Below are 17784 nucleotides of genomic sequence, written 5' to 3'. Positions count from 1 at the left end.
GACAAACATAACAGAGATAAAGATGTATGGAGGGAATGCTGAAGGGGTTATAAGATAGATATGCAAAAGTTAAAAGCTCAGTTTGAAAATAAACTAAAATCTAAAATAGTTAATTATGTTTAAGTTACAACTCTTTGTTGATCAAAAGCAAGTTACGTCGGTTTTACCAGATTTTAAATGCATGCGACACTGGTAGTGACATCGATACTAGGGGTGTGCAAAAAAAACGATTCACATTTGAATCGCGATTCAAGCATTGCCGATTCAGAATCGATTCATAGAATTCCAAAAATCGATTCATATTTATATTTTTTAACGCCGTGTTACTATCGTTCTGAAATGAGTTTATTTCAGTATTCCCATAGATGGCGCGTCGAAGTCACACTGACGCCTGCACACTCTTGTCACAGTGTTTCCCCACACATTGCTGTGCAGCGCTGCCTAGGTTAACAAGTGCCCAAGTAAATCTGGCATCAAATTTTGTCTTTTTTGTTTTTCTGTGATGATGACACTCTTTAATAATGACATTTTGTGTGCGACATAATGAGTTCTGTATGCGTTCACGGATGCGACGCGAACAAGCTCGTGTCACATTGTATCCTTCATGTTTCTGAACTTGAGCAAAGTTTTACCATTAGAGGACTTCACGGAGCACCCGCGGCCCATATGGTTCCGGGTTTGTATTTGAAATGGTCAGTCGGGTCCGGGTCAGTCATAGTTAATTACTCCGGGTCCCGAGTCTGATTAATATTGTGTGTAAAACCTGAGTCGAACGGAGAGTGGCCGTGAGCGCTACCGCGCTAAAGCTAGCTCTTTTCTATTATTATTAATAAACCATATATTTTCTAAAACCTATTGCGATGAACGAGCAAAGCTCAAGCTGACTCAAGATTTACAAAATGCAAAGCTGTAATGTAAAGTCCCCTGTCACTGGGACAGCAAGTAGACTTTTGAATCTGAAATAGTGAGTGGATTTAGCTTTTTTTTAATCGGCAAGAGAGAAATAGAAAGAGAGGCACTTTTCCTGCTTCTGCTCTATCTAATAGAAATAATAATCATTATAACACCTTTATTACATTTATAATCTATAGACCTGCACTGTCTATCATTAATATACTATATTATTGTATTTAATAGAGTTTGATAAAAGGGGTCATCTAATTGCTTCATATCAGTTTTTATTTTTGCATAAAGACATATCAAGTAATATCAAACTACATTTAATTTGTTGTGTTTATTTTCTTTAAAATTGTATATCTACTACAATCAGTCACATAGGAAAAAGTAAACTACATTTACATACTGTGAATCGTTTTTGAATCGAAAATCGATTCTGAATCGAATCTTGAGCCTAAAAATCGGAATCGAATCGAATCGTGAAATTGTCTGAATCGTGCACCCCTAATCAGTACAACAACCAGTTTCAGATTTTGACAAAGACAATGATGTTTGTAAAAGGGTAAATCATGTCCTTCGTGAGTTCAGATGAGTATTGTATTTTGATTTTGCTACTTCTATGCTGTGCTTGGCAATGAAGATCTGCCTTTGCAAATGCCAGTTAGTATACCATGATTTTATGATATATGCCATTTAATTGTACAATGTTTAAGGAAGTTGCTTTTCTAAATTTGCCATGTATAAACATAACAGTTAAGGGACAGGATTATAAGTTTGTGGTTGAATCTTACAAAATAGTGTTAAGATTACAGCTGCTATCCACTGTCTGATAAAAGGACTATTGAGCGTACACAACCACAGAATATTTTTCTAAAACTTTGATGGGTAAAATAAGGGTAAAGTGTTTCAACTCTCATTCTGTTAACTAAATAAAATATGCTCAATAAATTTATGTTCAGATACGAATGTGTGTGAAAGACAATGTGCTGTTTTTCATAGAGTTGAGGGCTCAAAGTAAGTGTATGAAGGTTAGAGTAAGTAGAGGAAGTTTATGATGGTCAAAGGAAGTAGGGAATGTCATATCCAAGATCAGTTTTAACTGTTTGGAAGCTCTGAAAGAGATTTATTTTTCTTTATTGGTCAGAGATGAGTTCAGCATAGCTTCAGTCAATCTGTCATGACCAGACAGAAAAAGTTTGAAGAGGTTCTTGGTGAAACTTTGAGTAGTGAACATTTAACTGACAATAGAGCTAAAAGAGATGTTTGAATAAACCTTTAGATTTGGTTTGATGTAGGAAGGTACAACAGTAAGTAGTTTGGAATGAAATTGCAAGTTGTAAATGAAAGATAAATGAAAGTGTTGAAAATCACTGAACATTCGTGTGAGCGAAGGAGGGGGTTTGTGAGGCGCTGTATCTGTTTTTCCAGCAATTGCTGAAGCAAAAACAAAACAACGATAAGCTTTTCTCTTCTCTCGTTAAAGCTTTGAGAGAGAGTGCTTATATGTCGGCCTACTCTATATGTTAGGGTCCATATTTTAAATACATATTTTATTTTCTCATTGATAAGAAGCAGAGATAATAATCTTTCCATCTGATTTTCTTACAGAAGTTTCTTTAACAAGAGAAAGTTTGACATTTCTCGTAAGAAACTCTGTGTTGTGGCCTAGGCAGCAGCTTTGCTGTGCGGTATGCAGCTGTGAATTCTGTGTACGTCATGATGTTGGCTGGCCTATCGAGATAACTTGTGTTTTATTTTGATGTTTCTCTGTGTTAAGTTTTTTTGGTTTAAGTATAATTTAAGTTTAATCAACTGTCGAGAATAGGGGGAATGAGATGTGTGAGTGAGTGTCACGGGTCATTTATGTTGCTTAACCCTTTTCCAACAAGCCTATTTTAAACATGGGTTCGTAACATAAATGGGGACTCATTTGTAATGTTTATATCTTCCTCTCATTTTTCAGTTTGTCCCACATGTAGTCACTGTTGCAGTTTAGTAGGTGACATTATTCAGCCGTTTTGGGTTTGGATGTTTTGATCAATTTGAATTCAGATGAATTTCAATGTTGAAATGTAACATGGCAGTTATGGATCATGAAACTCACAGTTGATTATAGAGTAGCTAAGCAAACCAATACATTGATAAGATAAGACATCTTGTGTCTGACTCATCAACGATTTCCAGCTTAATTAACCGGAACACAAATGGTTTACAGTGTTTGATATGACTAATGGATTTTGGTCTGTACCAATTGTAAAAGAAATTCCATCATTATTTGCTTTCACAATTAAGGTCAACCTGATATCAGCAGTCTTTTCAAAAGAAATTTAAGACTTTTAAGACATCAAAGACATTTGAAAGATTTTGATTTAACATCAGTCATATTGATGATATTCTGATTTGTTCAGAAGACAAAACTGAACATGAGAGAGACGTCAGGCTGTTTGATTTCATGTACAATAAAGAAATAACAGAAGTAACAGAAGTAATCTTTGACAAATTCAAAGTGTATCGCAGGGTAAAAGTCAGATAACACCTAGTCGCAGTGAGACAGTTAAAAGATATCCAATTCCACAAACTATTGGAGAGCTGAGATTTCTTTTTTTTGGGTTTATGTAATTACAGTCATAATTGGATTAAAGGGTATGCAGAAAAATCACAACCCATAAACAATTTGTTAAAAGTAATCCAAAGGCCCAAGACTCAGTTAACTGGACTCCTGAAGCTAACATAGCTTTTGAGGGATTAAAAGAAGCCTTATGCGAAGCTCCTGCACTTGGCATGATTGATCACAGAAAGTCTTTTACATTGTATGTAAACGAACAAAGGGGTTATATGATCTGTTTTAATACAAGAAGATCGAAATAAGTCTGTACTGTATGGGTATTATTCATAACAACTTGACTTTGTTTTACAAAGCTGGGGCCTTGTTTACGAGCAATTCAGGCAGTGTATTTGGCCTTGCTTGGTCAAAAGATAACCATTATCTGCCATAGGGGTTATTCGATCTACGTCATCAATGTTCGCGGCGGCCATATTGTTGACATAGAACTGTCAGTCTGTCAATTGACAAGCGAGGCAGCGTGGGTATTATGCATGGTATTATCGGTGTAATTTTTTAAAACCGCGCGATGGTGTGTGGTCTAATACACGGATGTTCTAACAACAGCAAAAAGAACCCCGGAATTAGTTTTTATGCGATTCCGACTGTCAGAAAACATGAAAGGAAGGAGACAGAGGAGTTGAAACAGTGAAGGAGAGACTCCCAACAGCAAAGCCTGTCCCCATCATTTTACCACAGGTAACGTTAGGGATATATGCTCACAGCAAAGTCCCATAATTTGATCACATATGGTTAGCTGTAAGCAGTGGCTGAAACTGCTCTTTCAAATAAGATGCCATAAATTGAGACAGTTATTAAATTAGTATTAATAACTATATGAACATAATAATAGGTCTGGCATTGATACTAGGTAGGGAATTAAGGGCCGTTCACATTATAACGATAACTATAAAAAATATAGTTTTGAAAATTGTTTTATATTAAACAGAATAGCGGAGCTCACACCAAAAGATATACGATACAGATACAATGAACGACATCATTGGGATCACTTTCTGAGCGATTTTTCCCACCTGATGAAGGATAACCCATTGATAGCATTAAAATCTATTTGAACTTCAAGTGCACGAACACTTAAAATGAAAGTGAAGCTCATTGCTGAGGTCTATAACATTAGATTACCTGCAGTTGCTGTGAAAATTGACTACGTAATGCTTTTTAATCTATTACATTAACTAACTGTTATGCCAAAAGGTAAGAGATTACACAAACTATTAGATTCACTGTTTAGAGTTACTCGAAACGCAGCGTGTTGAGGACATCTGTAAAAGTTTTTATTACAAGCAATATTAAAGGCAAGTGATTTGTGCGAGTGCCGTGAGCGAATTAGCATAAACGTATTATTTGGTGATGTGGACGATGAAATAGTTATCGTTATAGTTATTATGTGAACGGCCCTTCAGTGCTTGTATGATGAATGCGGATACTGTATGAACGATATAGTTATAAATATCCGGATAAGTTACGGCTGGCAATAAGGACGGATCTTTACTTAAGGCTATTGGGTCTATTTGATATGGTTCCACAATAATCAAGCTCATCTTCTCTTAATACAGGCGAGATGAAGCCATCAGGCTACTGCTCCCCTCGACTCAAATCTATGTGCGGCTAGGGGCAGGACAGATGTCATGATTGTGGCTGTATAGATATTATACAAGCATTAAGTATTCTTAGACAATTTGCCACTTGAAAATTCCAATTTGATTGTTACAATGATGTTTATCTTTTGTGGACAAAAAGGAAATGAAAGGCAAAATCACAAAAACATGTGAATTGGCTAGTAACAAAAAAACCTAACATTTATATTTTAATATTTTGTTATGCCTGTGGAGCTGTGCATATCTCTCGAGCAGGTTGGCAGCAGAGAGGTTCTCTTTCAAACATTCGGTATCTCTCTATGGGAAACGCCTCTGGCGTGACAGATTTCCTGAGATGTCCCGGGAACAGGTTGCGGTAAAAGCCCACCTGAAGGGTGATTCTAGTGAGATTAAAGGGAATACCTTGCTGACCAGGCAGCTACAGTTGCCAGCCGCATGAACGGCAGAGGAACTCTTACTGCTCAAAAGTGTCATCTATGGTGACAAACAGCTCACAGCTCACAGACATAGCTGAGAAGCTGATTTTCAAATTCAATGCTCCAGAAAGGAGAAATGAGAATGGTTTGAAAATAGTTGCAAATTGGCAAATGACAATATTTGGAAATTTGAACACCAATTTGTAAATCCAAAAGTCTTTTCCTTATTTGGTCACACAGATACACAGTGTCGGACGCTTAGGCGTTTTTCAAATGTGTTTACATTTTAAGGCAAATTGGTGGGCGAGGGTTTTTTTAGGAAACATGCAAAAGAAATTGTTTGCGGAAGCGTAACTTGTCAAAACACAATTTGGCACCCCAAAATTCTATCAGTTCTAATCAGAACACCTCAGGGCTGTTTTGAGAATTTGTAAATTGGAGAGTGACTTTATAACCTTACCTAAATGCGAGGGTTATCAAGATATTACAATTATAACCGATCATTTTCTTGTTTGGTGTAAAGGTTTTCCTCACAAAGAAAGGCTTTGCTGCCTTTATGGCTAATATGCTGGTTCGAAACATCATTCCAGATGAAATGAAACATTATTGATTCTGATCAGGGTAAATACTTTACTGGTCAGGTATGTCAGGAAGTCTGTAGGCTTTTGAGGATTCAATGGCATAGCTGCCATGAACTTCAGACCTTGCAGAAGTAAATTTACATTTAATGTCAGATTCTCTTTTTACATTTTATATGGCTTTGACTGAAGCGGTACACAAAAGCAAAATCAGGTTCAGGATGCTGTAACAATTATGGACAACATAATATTGTGCCAGGGCAAATAATTTATAAAATTTTACAACACTCAGGTCTAAAACCAAGATGGGATGATCCTTATGCGGTCCTACTAGGTACCCCTTCAGCAATAAAATTCAGCGAATAAAATTCTGCAATAAAATAATAAAATTCAACAGTAAAACTCAGCAGTGAAGTTGCTAGGTAAACCTAGATGCAAAATTAGCTTATACTCTCCAAATCTTAGACAGACGAAATGCTGTGGGACGGAGTGGAACATGAGAAGAACCCCGCTTTTTAGGACGGGGGGGACACCTCATGTTGAAGAGACGGGGTGGGGCCCAAATGTTTAGCTTCTCCAGAACCAGCCTAGTCGTCTGAGGGTGTCTATAGTTTCTATGGGAGTCAAAGCTAGTTATTTACTAGCAATAGTCAAAACTAGTTATAGCAATAGTCAAAACAAGATATTTGGAGCTCTCTTGTTTTCCTCTCTTTTGTTTTTATGTTTTCGCAGATATATGTCGGCGGCCTTCAAGAAATTCTCTGAAAAATTAAGCCTTATCATGTTTACGAGTCTCATGGGTGCCAACCTCCAGCAGACAGCAGTTGGAACTCCGCTGTACTTCGAGATTCTGCCGGAAGGATTCGTGGATTCCGGTTGATTCCATGAACAGAGACTTTCTGAGTTTCAAGAATCACAACTGACATGGTTGCAAGTGTTGTCTTCATGACATGACACAGAGTAGAGGTCTACACGGAAGACCCGAGACCCTGGATCCGACCCGGGACCGTACGGGTTCGGGTCTATATTTTAAACGATCAGCCGGGTCCGGGTCGGGTCTCAATCTATTACTTCGGGTCCCGGGTCTGTTTAACATTGTGGGTAATACCCGAGGTCGATCGGACTCGGAGAACACACGCTCACATTTAAATAAAATATTTCAAAAACAGCAACAAAACTTAGATGAACTGTCGCATACATTTTTTCTATGACGCTAAAATTGCGTAAAAAAGTTTATATTTGGTTGCTCCAACCAGGCAGCTAACTCGCATGTGCTCTTTTAATGTTTCAGTCAGAAACTTCTGCAGTGAGACGCAATGACTTTACCTTCGACAATTGGCTCTTTTATTTGGAAGGCGGGATCTATTCCGCCGTACTGCGCATTTTGCACTGACTTCTCAAATTTTTATAATAATATTATAAATTGACCGTCTTGCGGTTATATCTAAAGTTTTCGCGACTCTGCTCAAAGAGCACAGAGATGATAGCAAAGAAGTAAAGCTAACGAAAGCAACCATGGCACTGAACGAGCAATCGTTATTATAATCCAAATGGGCAAACATTATTAAGCAAGTTGACCCGATACACAACAAATGTAAAACTGCGTTATTAATCACATGACTGTAAGATGGACTTTTAAAGCTGGAATAAGCATTAAACATTTCAATCGTCAAGAGAGGAATAACATGGATGGAACTTTCTTGGAAATAAGGATTGTGCATCACGCAGTCAGGTACAAGGAGGGAGAAGACTAGGGTAAGACAAAAAGTTTAATTTTTCGCTACTTGTTTATTGACTTATTAATAACATTTAGCTAAATATTTGCCGGTCGGGTCAGTGTCTTCCCGGACGGGTTCGGGTCCAGATTTTAAATAATAGACGGGTCCGCGTCGGATCCGGGTCCAGCTTTTAAATAATAGACGGGTCCGGGTCGGTTCCGGGTCCAGCTTTCAAAACAACAGACGGGTCCCGGTCGGTTCAGTGTAGCACATTTACGCGTCTGATCGGGTTCAGGTAGGATTTTTTTGGACCCGTGTAGACCTCTAACACAGAGTCAGAGATATATTAGATGTGATGTGTGTTTCACATCTGTTCAGAATGATTCATGGATTCACTCTAACTGTATGCACTCAGTATTTGTATTGGCTATTAATTAACATATGTACAGGGGTTTGTTTTAAAATTTAGGCCACTGGGCTGTTATACAAAATTTATCCAGATTAAAACCAGGCCAATGAGTCATTTTGAAGTGTATGAGCCAAATTAACACAAACACAATATTGTTTGCTGTGTTGATTTCTATTCTGATTCACAATTCAGATCCATTATTCCATCCATGGTTTAGAAAGTTTTTCACAGTAATCTTAATTCGGCAGTAACTCTAGCTCATACATACGTTAAGATGCTTAATATTTCCAATTGTTGGGTTTGTCAATCTTTTCTTCAAAAATCTACATCTGTATGTACGTCCATTACCGCTATCTGATTTAATCTCCATCGTTGAACAAAGTAACATGGGTAACATTTGTAAAATTCTAATTGATTTGATAATCAACATCTCTATTCAATCTTTGAACACTCTTAAGTGGTATCCCCAGTTGATGGTTTTGGTGTCAAAGTTGCAACCTTACCAGACAATTTGTTTATCTTACTATGCCCTATTGCTGGGAAGAGATGCTGAAAATGGCTGAAATTGTTAAAGTTGGAAATGGCCATAGCATAGGCATTTAGGGATGGTAAAGAGTATATTTTCATGATCTTTGGGGGATTCTAATTGTACCAAATCACAAGGCGAAGTTGGTGTCAAGTGTATTATTATTGAACCACTGATAATGTCAAATCCTTACAGATGTGTTTTTAAAGGGGGCCATGACATAAAAATCTGACTTTTTCCATAATTAAGTGCTATGATTGGGTCCCTAGTGCTGGTATCAACCTAGAAAATTTGAAAAAGATCAATCCAGTAACTTAGTTTTGGTAAACCATTCTCTACAAGCACATGAAAAAATAGTTCGTTGAAATTTGGCTCTCCTTATGATGTCATAAGGAGCTCTTATTATTATAATACCACCCCTTAATCCAACCACAGCACTGCCATTTAGTGCAGAGACAAAAATCTTTCACAGAACAATTGAGTTTCAATTTCAACAAACCACCATCATTGTGATCAGTGTTTGCACTTCATCCGCTCATGTGCTTTTTAAAGGACACATCCAAAACGGCACATTTTTGCACACACCTACAAAGTGGCAATTTTAACATGCTATAATAAATTATTTATATGGTATTTTGAGCTAAAACTTCACATATGTGCTCTGGGGACACCAAAGATTTATTTGACATCTTAAAAAATTCCTGTGACATGGCCCCTTTAAGGTTGTCGATTATTCATGGGAAAGCAGTCTTCTATCCATAAGCAGTGTTTGCCACTACAAAAAGTTATCTTATCCAAGTAATTCCTGGTATTTGCCTGCATACAGCAATACTGAATCAAACCATCGATTTGCTCTAAATGTAAGTTTAAAGGGAATTCTTTCTGATATTGAAGGAAACGGGGTAAACATTACAAACTAGAAATGCGTTTCCAGTTTTCCAGATGTGACAAAGCTCTTCTGATAATGACAAATGAAACACTAATTGCTTCTGATGGTACAAACTTCGTTTGTGGTAACAAAACTTATCCATTACTTCCTAAGGGCTGAAAGGTAACCTGTTATTTGTACCTTTAACAGCAATGTGAGTACTTTTAGAGGATTATGTGAAGCAGCACTTAATCATGAGCCATACGTTCGATTTCTGATATTAAGAAATGGTTTGGAAGACGTATTCCATTCTGAGAAGTAACTGATTTACAAAACGAAGTACACTCATTAAATTAATCATTCGAAGCTACAGCGAACGTCACTTTCATTTCTATTGCTAATATTTCGGACGAAGTAAGCGCAATTAGAAAGGTTGTTTTGCAGAATTGAATGGCACTTGACATGCTGTTGGCTTCTCAAGGGGGGCACATGTAATTGTAATTGCGGCCGAATGTTGCCTATACATTTCAGACGATTCTGGGAAAGTGGTTCATAATCTGGCTAAAGTTTTACACGAACAAATAGCTAAACTAAATGAAGACCATGGTCTTTTCTCATCTGATTGGGACGTATGGTTTACATCAATATTAGGACCACTTTGGAATCATTTGAAGGCACCTTTGTTGTTTAATTAGTTGTAATTTCAGGAGTGTTTATCATCTTGCTCTTGTACATTGCCATAAAAGTGTTGATTTGTCTTATTAGACACTTGACTGTGACAGGCCCATCAAGGCCATTATCCAGTGTAAGACACACTCCCTCAACCGACGCTGGTATGCGGAATGACGGAAATGACCTGTTCTTTTAAGAATATGTAGAATGGAAAAGTAAGGACTGGCCATCCAAGCTTTTTAAAGCTGTGTTTTGATAAAGATTATGAAAGTTTGCTTGCTATAATCATTTAATTTTGTCTTATATGATTAAGAGGGGGGAGTGCAGGATCCTACCTTAGATCCTCACGTGCAGAATGTTTTTTATTATTGTGTTTTTTAGTTAATCATTTATTTACATAATCATCATAATCATTAGTTATTATCCATTTAATTATTGTATTTGATTATTCAATATTATTTTGTCATTATCAATTTCATTATTATCATTTTCATTATTACATTATTGTTTATTAATTCATTTATTCATTATTGTTTTGAATCATTTTTATTCATTATTATATTTCTGTTTTTTATTATATCATTCATTAATTCATTGTATTTATATATTTTATGTCTCTTGGTGGTTCAGTTTCACATTTGGGAAGTTTCATAGAGCTGTTCTGTCTGTGTGTAAACAAGATAGATAAAGAGAATGTTTATGGAAGCTCAAGGTCTAAGGGATGATGCAGCTGAGCAATCTGGATATAACAAGTGCATGCTGTATTCCTGGGTAGACGAGGTTTGAACATTGATGCATATGCAACTGAAACTAACTGTCCATCAATAAAATCTGTTCTATTTTATCATCTAAAACCTCCGTATCACTTACGACTCTGTTAAAGTATTTGTCAGATATAAGGCTGATCAATCGTTGCTAGAGGAGAGCATAAACAAAGTAAACTTATATTTTCTGACATGATCTGGTGTCCGGGGCTGGATCGTTTTTTATTTGTCTGTGGTGTGGAGACCTGATCTAACAGTCTTGAGAACAGATTTGAAGTATTAACGAATATGAGTGAGGAATCCCCAAACGTGATGAATGTGATTGAACACCGTTCTATATCAGCCAGCAGCTAACACCGATGCTAACTGCCACTCAAGATTGAGCAGACGGTGGCACTCAGCTCAGTGCACATCCGAGCCCAGAACTCTGATAATGGGTGACTCCATTATCAGAAACATTAGCAACAGGGACTCAACTACGTGCTGTCTTCCACAAGCAACCGTTTCTGATGTAAACACGGAACTTCAGAACATTCTGATGAAACTTAAGACTTTAAATCGAGTTGTCATTCATGTGGTGAAGAATGATATTCACAAAGAGAAATCTGAACTCCTTAAGAGGGATTTCAACAAGCTTTTTGAAACGCTTAGAAGAGTGAAAGTTCAGCCGTTCATCAGTGGACCACTTTCAGCAAGAGGAAAAAATAGGTTTTCATGGTTGCTTGGCCTTAATACATGGCTGCAAAAAACCTGCAACATAAAGGGACTGAACTTCATCGACAACTTCCATCTGCATCAATATTCATGAGAAATTGACCCTTCCTGGCATACTGTATTGTCTTTACACAACAAAAGCGTCTTACAAAAGTTAAATCAATATATTTTTTCGTGTGAATGAATGGGTAAAATGTTTTTACATCTATTTGTACCAAATTCTTAACTCTACAAGATCCAGTACTTTTTTTGATTTTGAACAAATGTTTAGTATGCGTTTTCTGGCCTCATTTCAGCAACTTTTAATATTTTTATTTCTACTAACCACACATAAACATAATTTACTTAAAAATACAAACAGGTACATACATGTTACGCACATATAATTGTAGCACAGTTTGTGTTGAATACAGTGTTATGTGATATTAGCCATTAATATGTTTAAAGCAACTGAAAAAAGACCAAATGTAAGAGCATGTCAGAACCTCTGTCAGTGTCCCAAAATGGGGGTTGAAGACACATCTGGCCAACGAGTGATGTGGATGTTTCATGTGACTGCATTTTGGTTCATTTAAACTGGTTCGAACCAGAGCAAACAGTGGTCTCGTACACACTGCAAACTGTCGGGAGTGACAACTGCATTAAAATGCGGGAGTGAATCCCCTAAATGTTCGTTTCATGTCTGTACGGAACAAGACTCACTCCCGAAAATGTGATGATTGACACAGAAATAACCATAGAAACGTTCTGCCGTCTCCCGTGCTTATCACTCACAGCTTTGACCAAAATAATAACAGCATTGTGTTTTTCAACAAACCTCCGTCTTGGCGTTGTGTATTTTACGCGTTTGTGAGGCTGCTTCACAGCGCGCGGAGTTGCAGTGTTGCCAGGTCCTCGTCTTTTTTGTACGGAATATCGTTTTGGCGCTTAACCTTTCTGCCCTCCAAAGGCAGAGTGCAGTATCTACGCAAACACTGAAACTGAGAAAAATGGCTTTAAAGTTTTTACACTAGCCAGCCAAACATGTTGTGGGTAGATTAGTGGTAATGCATTCATGTAATGCCTTGTTAGGAAGAAATTTTTATAGAAAAAAACCATGACCACCGATGTGACCCTTGACTCTCAAAATGCAGATACTGCACTCTGCCTTTGGATGACCTTTAACAACTAAAGCACTATTGCAATAGCAGAGTGCAGTATCTACGAACTAAATGTGTTCACTCAACTTTTTCTCATGCTTCTTAATACATTTTGATTGTTTTTAATAACTGTAATAGTTTTATTGATGTTTGCATGTTGTGAATGCTAAAAATGCTCCTTTTACCACAAAGAGTATTTTACTCATTTTATTAATTTTTATTTATTAATTTACATTATACGAGGTTTGCTTTAAAAACAGTAGTTAAAAATTAACACAAGTTAAAAATAGAAGAACATGTTTGTCCCAAAGACATTATTGTAACTAACAGTATGCCCATTTTAGTTAATTTTCATGTTGTCTCAAATTAGCACAGTTATGTAAACTTAGATATTCTTAAGATTATAGCTTAAGAAGTACTAAACAAAATGTTTTAATATTAAGTAGCCTACAAAATTAGTTCGTGGAAAAAGAGCACTTATTATGGAAGTGTACTTTTTCACCTAGCGTGCTTTCTGCCGGCCCCGGCTGCGCTCGTCAGGTTGACTGGGCGCCGTTAACTTTGCCTAACAATATAACTTTACCAGACTCTTATCAAACAAAGGAGTAACCCCTGTCAATACAATTGGATTAGCTGCCTAAAAAGTGGAGAGATGTTCGAATCAACAAACACCAATGCGACTGAATCGGATTTTATCATTATTGTCGGAGGATATTGCCTTCAATGGACGAGCACAGGTAGGTCAAAACTTGCTAGCAGCTGGCTAGTTAACTACTTATAAAGCTGTAATTTGCCTATGTATGAGTTATTATCTTGCTATCTTCCTTACCCGTATTTGTTTATTTGCGTTTTAACGCGAGTTCAACCATCATTTGGAAGCGACATTGTGCCATGGTTGGTTTGTTGTTGTGTGTTACGATCGGGGAAAACCGCAGTATCTGCAGTATCTGCAGTGTCAAAGCCGGGGAAACAAAGCCAGAACGCAGTAACGTCACTTACTGCGGTTTGCCTTGGTATTAGCATGGATTTTGTAGTTACTGCAATTTTGACACCCTCATTTCTCTGAAACGGGACAAAATTTAACTAAGAGACTTTGTCATAAGACAGAACAGATGTCATAAAGCTCGTTTCAAGCCTTAACTCCATTTTGACCAAGCGTGTAGTTACTGCGCTTTCGCTTTGGACGGCAGCATTTATGGCTTTTGGCTTATGAAGCGATCAAGTTTTTTGTGTTAATAAAGTGTGGTGCCGTTCCCAATATTTTGATCTTTGAGGTAAAGCATTTAGATTTATTTTGGTTTATTATTGGATTTTTCTTGTTCGCTGTTTTTTAGTGCAAGATCTGGCAACAATAGTCAGCAATCGCTTGTGCCTCTGTCATTTTCTGAATCGCGCATACAGAAGACTTTTTTCCTTTTCTAAGCATTTATTTTTTTAGAAGAGAGACCTGTCCTGTTTATGATGAACGTTTAAACACTTGATTAACTACTAGTTGTTCTGTTCGGTTATGTACACACTGTGCAGAGTTTTTGTAAATTCTGTGTAACTACCTGCATTTTGCGGGAATTAATTTGGTTGTAGAATGCGGTTGTGTGTCCCGTAAATTACTGAACTGTGTGTGTACAGAACAGGAGTAAGCATTAAAAGGTGAAGTGACAACCGAATTAATATGCAGTGTGTACGGGACCAGTGTGGTGTAAAAAGGAACCAAAACAGCTAAGAATGTTACAATGTATTTTTTTTAGCTCTTGGCCCAGACCAAATGAACCGAACTACAGATGCAAAAGCACCCTAAGAGAGATTTAATTGTGTTCTGTGTAATTACAGTTTAAGTTTTTGTCCATATTAATACAATTTCCATCATTCTGTGCATCAACAGAATTTTAAGCACAAAGACATTTCTACCTATTTATTCTGTTATATAACAAACAAGTCCAGGTAACTTGAAATAAAGAGTTGGGTCAATTATTTAAGTTTCAGTCTTAAGTTATATAACTTAATTTGGTGAACAGTTTTTTTACAGTGATTTTAAACATCCTTACTAGTCTATCAAATAATATCTAAAGTATATTGTTTTGTGAAAAAACACAGCATGTTATTATATTTTTATTGAGGAGGCACTTTCTTAACAGAAAGTGTCAATCACAAGTTCATTTGATACACAAAAGCAGCGGTTAGCAACGCACTGCAAACGGAGTATGTGTGAAAGCACAACGGATGCTTGACGGATCCCACCGCGTAAGTACTGCAATACACACCGCAAACGCAGTGTGAAACAGGCATTAGGCAAATTAGTGTCTAATATTTAACCTTTGGAACATTTTATGCAAAATTCCAAGTGTGTTTAATTGTTGGGCCTTGGACAGAAGAGATGGGAAGTGAATAGCCTGAGGTAGAGAAAAAGAACTGTAGAGAAAAAGTGGACTTTTCCGACATACCAGAGGTGGTGCTGTGGGTTGAGCCGGGTGTTGGAGATGCCCTTCAGTTTGCTCTCAGACTTTGGGGCCAAGTCAGTTGCAATGTCTGCACAAAAACAGTAAGCTGTAGTGATTTGCACAATTCCTCCACTTTATTTACATGATTTATTACATTATGCTTTGCAACATTATTCCCAGTATTGACTGTACTGTCCACCTAATTTAATACCTAATAATATTTATTAGGTGTTTATTAAAATTAAATGATTGTGAGTGTAATTAGGTGCTTTTAAAAGCACAGTAACTGGATTTTTGTCTTTAAGACAACACGGCCTCTATTACTTTTACAAGGCAAAAGTTTACAAAAATCAAATTTTTTGATGATTTGGATGATTAACAATTACCACCAGGGTACCACCAGGTAACGAGGGAAACAAATTTTTTCAAGCAAGGAATTGCAAAGTAAAACCAGGAGCAAAATGTCTAAAGAGAAATAAGGGACAGATGGATTGTGCTTTATCTTGGCCTTATTTGGCACAACTCCTAACCGGTTTAGATTTTTGCTCCAGGTTTAATGATAACCAAAATTGAAACATAACCACTGATTCAACAAATAAGCTATTTTACAAACAAACAAACAAACAAACAAACAAACAAACAAACAAACAAACAAACAAACCAAAAACGGTAATATCAACTACATTGTTGAGAATTTGTCATTTACTTTTTTAACTGAATGTTTTGTTTTGCCTCTGTTGTACCCTGTTTACTCTTTTTTACGCTTGAAAAACATGATCCTCTGTTTTGTCACTGTATATGGTAAAATATGACCATCCACAAAATGAACACAGTAATGGACAGGTACAAATGTCTACCTGTGGCGCTTCTGTCCAGTTCCAACTATGTTTCTGAGATATTCAATAGTGTAGTAGATATGAAATAGTGTAACAGATATCTGAGATCAAAGCGATCCTGCCAAAAGTTATTTTTCTGGAATGTCACATACTGAGATGTGTTTTTGTTACTAAGTGGACTATTGACATGACCTACAACGTAGTGTTGGTGGGCAGGACAGCTTACAATGGGCTCTCCAAGCTGGTCTGTTGAAAGCCACAATTAATTAAATGATCTCTTAACAAAAGAAAAATTAGATATGAATAAAAACTACAAGTTTTGGGCACTAACGATTATACACAGCACCAAATTACATATTTTACAGTCACTAAAAGCGTCAGATTAAAGCCAGACCTCCACTTATGTTAACATGTATTTCGTTAAAAAATCTTCGGCATATACTGCTGCTAGGATTATATTATTATATCATATGTGACACGTGCTGGCAAAATGAGTCGCAATGCACACAGTTTAATTTTGAGCTCAAGGCAAAAGAAAGTAGAAATTTTGGAAAAGTAGAAAAATTAAACCCTCGTTTATTGATCCCAATGCCCTAAATAGTCATAAAGCATCTAATAATCTTTACTTGTACATTTTCTGATAGGTGTACAGTCCTGAATGCTTAATCTAATACAACAATATGTGCCTATTCACATACACGTGACATTTCAGTTTTAAAACATGCAGAAATTAGAAAATAAGAATACAGGGGCCTCATGTATAAAACTTTGCGTAGATTTCATCCATACGCACATAAGGCAGTACTCCAGAAACTGCGCAAAATTCCATTCATAAATCCCAGTCAGCGGAAGATTGTGCGTACGTGCATCTCCAGTCTCCTCAACCATAAATATATATTTTAAATATATTTCATAATATACAAAAAATATATTTTCTAAAATATATTTTGGATTACAGGGAAGTTTACAAAAATATTTTTTCGTATATATTTTTGGCCATTCTTGTATATTTTAAAATATAGATATATTAAGCATTATGAGCTCATCTGAGGCGGCAAGTGCATCAAAACATTACCATTGAACGTGACTTATTGCATTAAGACTGCAATATTACTTACCTCATAAAGAATAGGCTACTATAGGCAAGTAGACGAGCCCAGCATATAAAAGTTTCATGTTAAGTGTTTCCCATAATAAAACAAAGACAATAGCACAGACCCCTTCAAGGTTTGTAAACATCAAATGACTATCGGGTGCGCACGCAGCATGGGATCAAACTGTTCATACCATTTAGGCTTTCTAGTTTAATCTAACAGGGCTGAAAAATAATGACTTACCTGAAATAAAGTGAGCTCTACAAACTCAAGCCTCTTTGATCTTTGCATTGTCCCAGTCTGCACGTTTAATTGCTTGCAGCCACAGATGTTGTATTTTTTGTTTTTGAGATTCTGCAAGAATCCCGAAAAACTTAAAGGCGGAGTCCACGATGCCCGAAAAACGCTTTGGAAAATTAGACGGGCCGTCTACCAAAACACACTTATAGCCAATCAAATCAAATCAAATGCCGGTTTGCGTATGTGTGGGGCGGGTC

At 36.8% G+C, this 17784-nt stretch overlaps 1 protein-coding gene across 5 annotated transcripts in view; it reads right to left on the bottom strand.

Moving 5' to 3' along the window:
• Positions 1-17784, bottom strand: part of stk11ip (serine/threonine kinase 11 interacting protein) — a 122300-nt gene that overhangs the window by 30573 nt on the left and 73943 nt on the right. For all 5 annotated transcript variants that reach the window (XM_073870899.1, XM_073870895.1, XM_073870898.1 and 2 more), the window contains one exon: positions 15361-15445. In XM_073870899.1, the coding sequence (XP_073727000.1) occupies positions 15361-15445 (85 nt within the window). The remainder of the gene's footprint in view (positions 1-15360; positions 15446-17784) is intronic.

Source organism: Misgurnus anguillicaudatus, chromosome 8 (genome assembly GCF_027580225.2).
Source record: "Misgurnus anguillicaudatus chromosome 8, ASM2758022v2, whole genome shotgun sequence".
In the NCBI taxonomy this organism is placed as follows: Eukaryota; Metazoa; Chordata; class Actinopteri; order Cypriniformes; family Cobitidae; genus Misgurnus; species Misgurnus anguillicaudatus.
The sequence above is the reverse complement of the archived record's forward strand: the minus strand, read 5'-3'. Positions and strand labels throughout refer to the sequence as shown.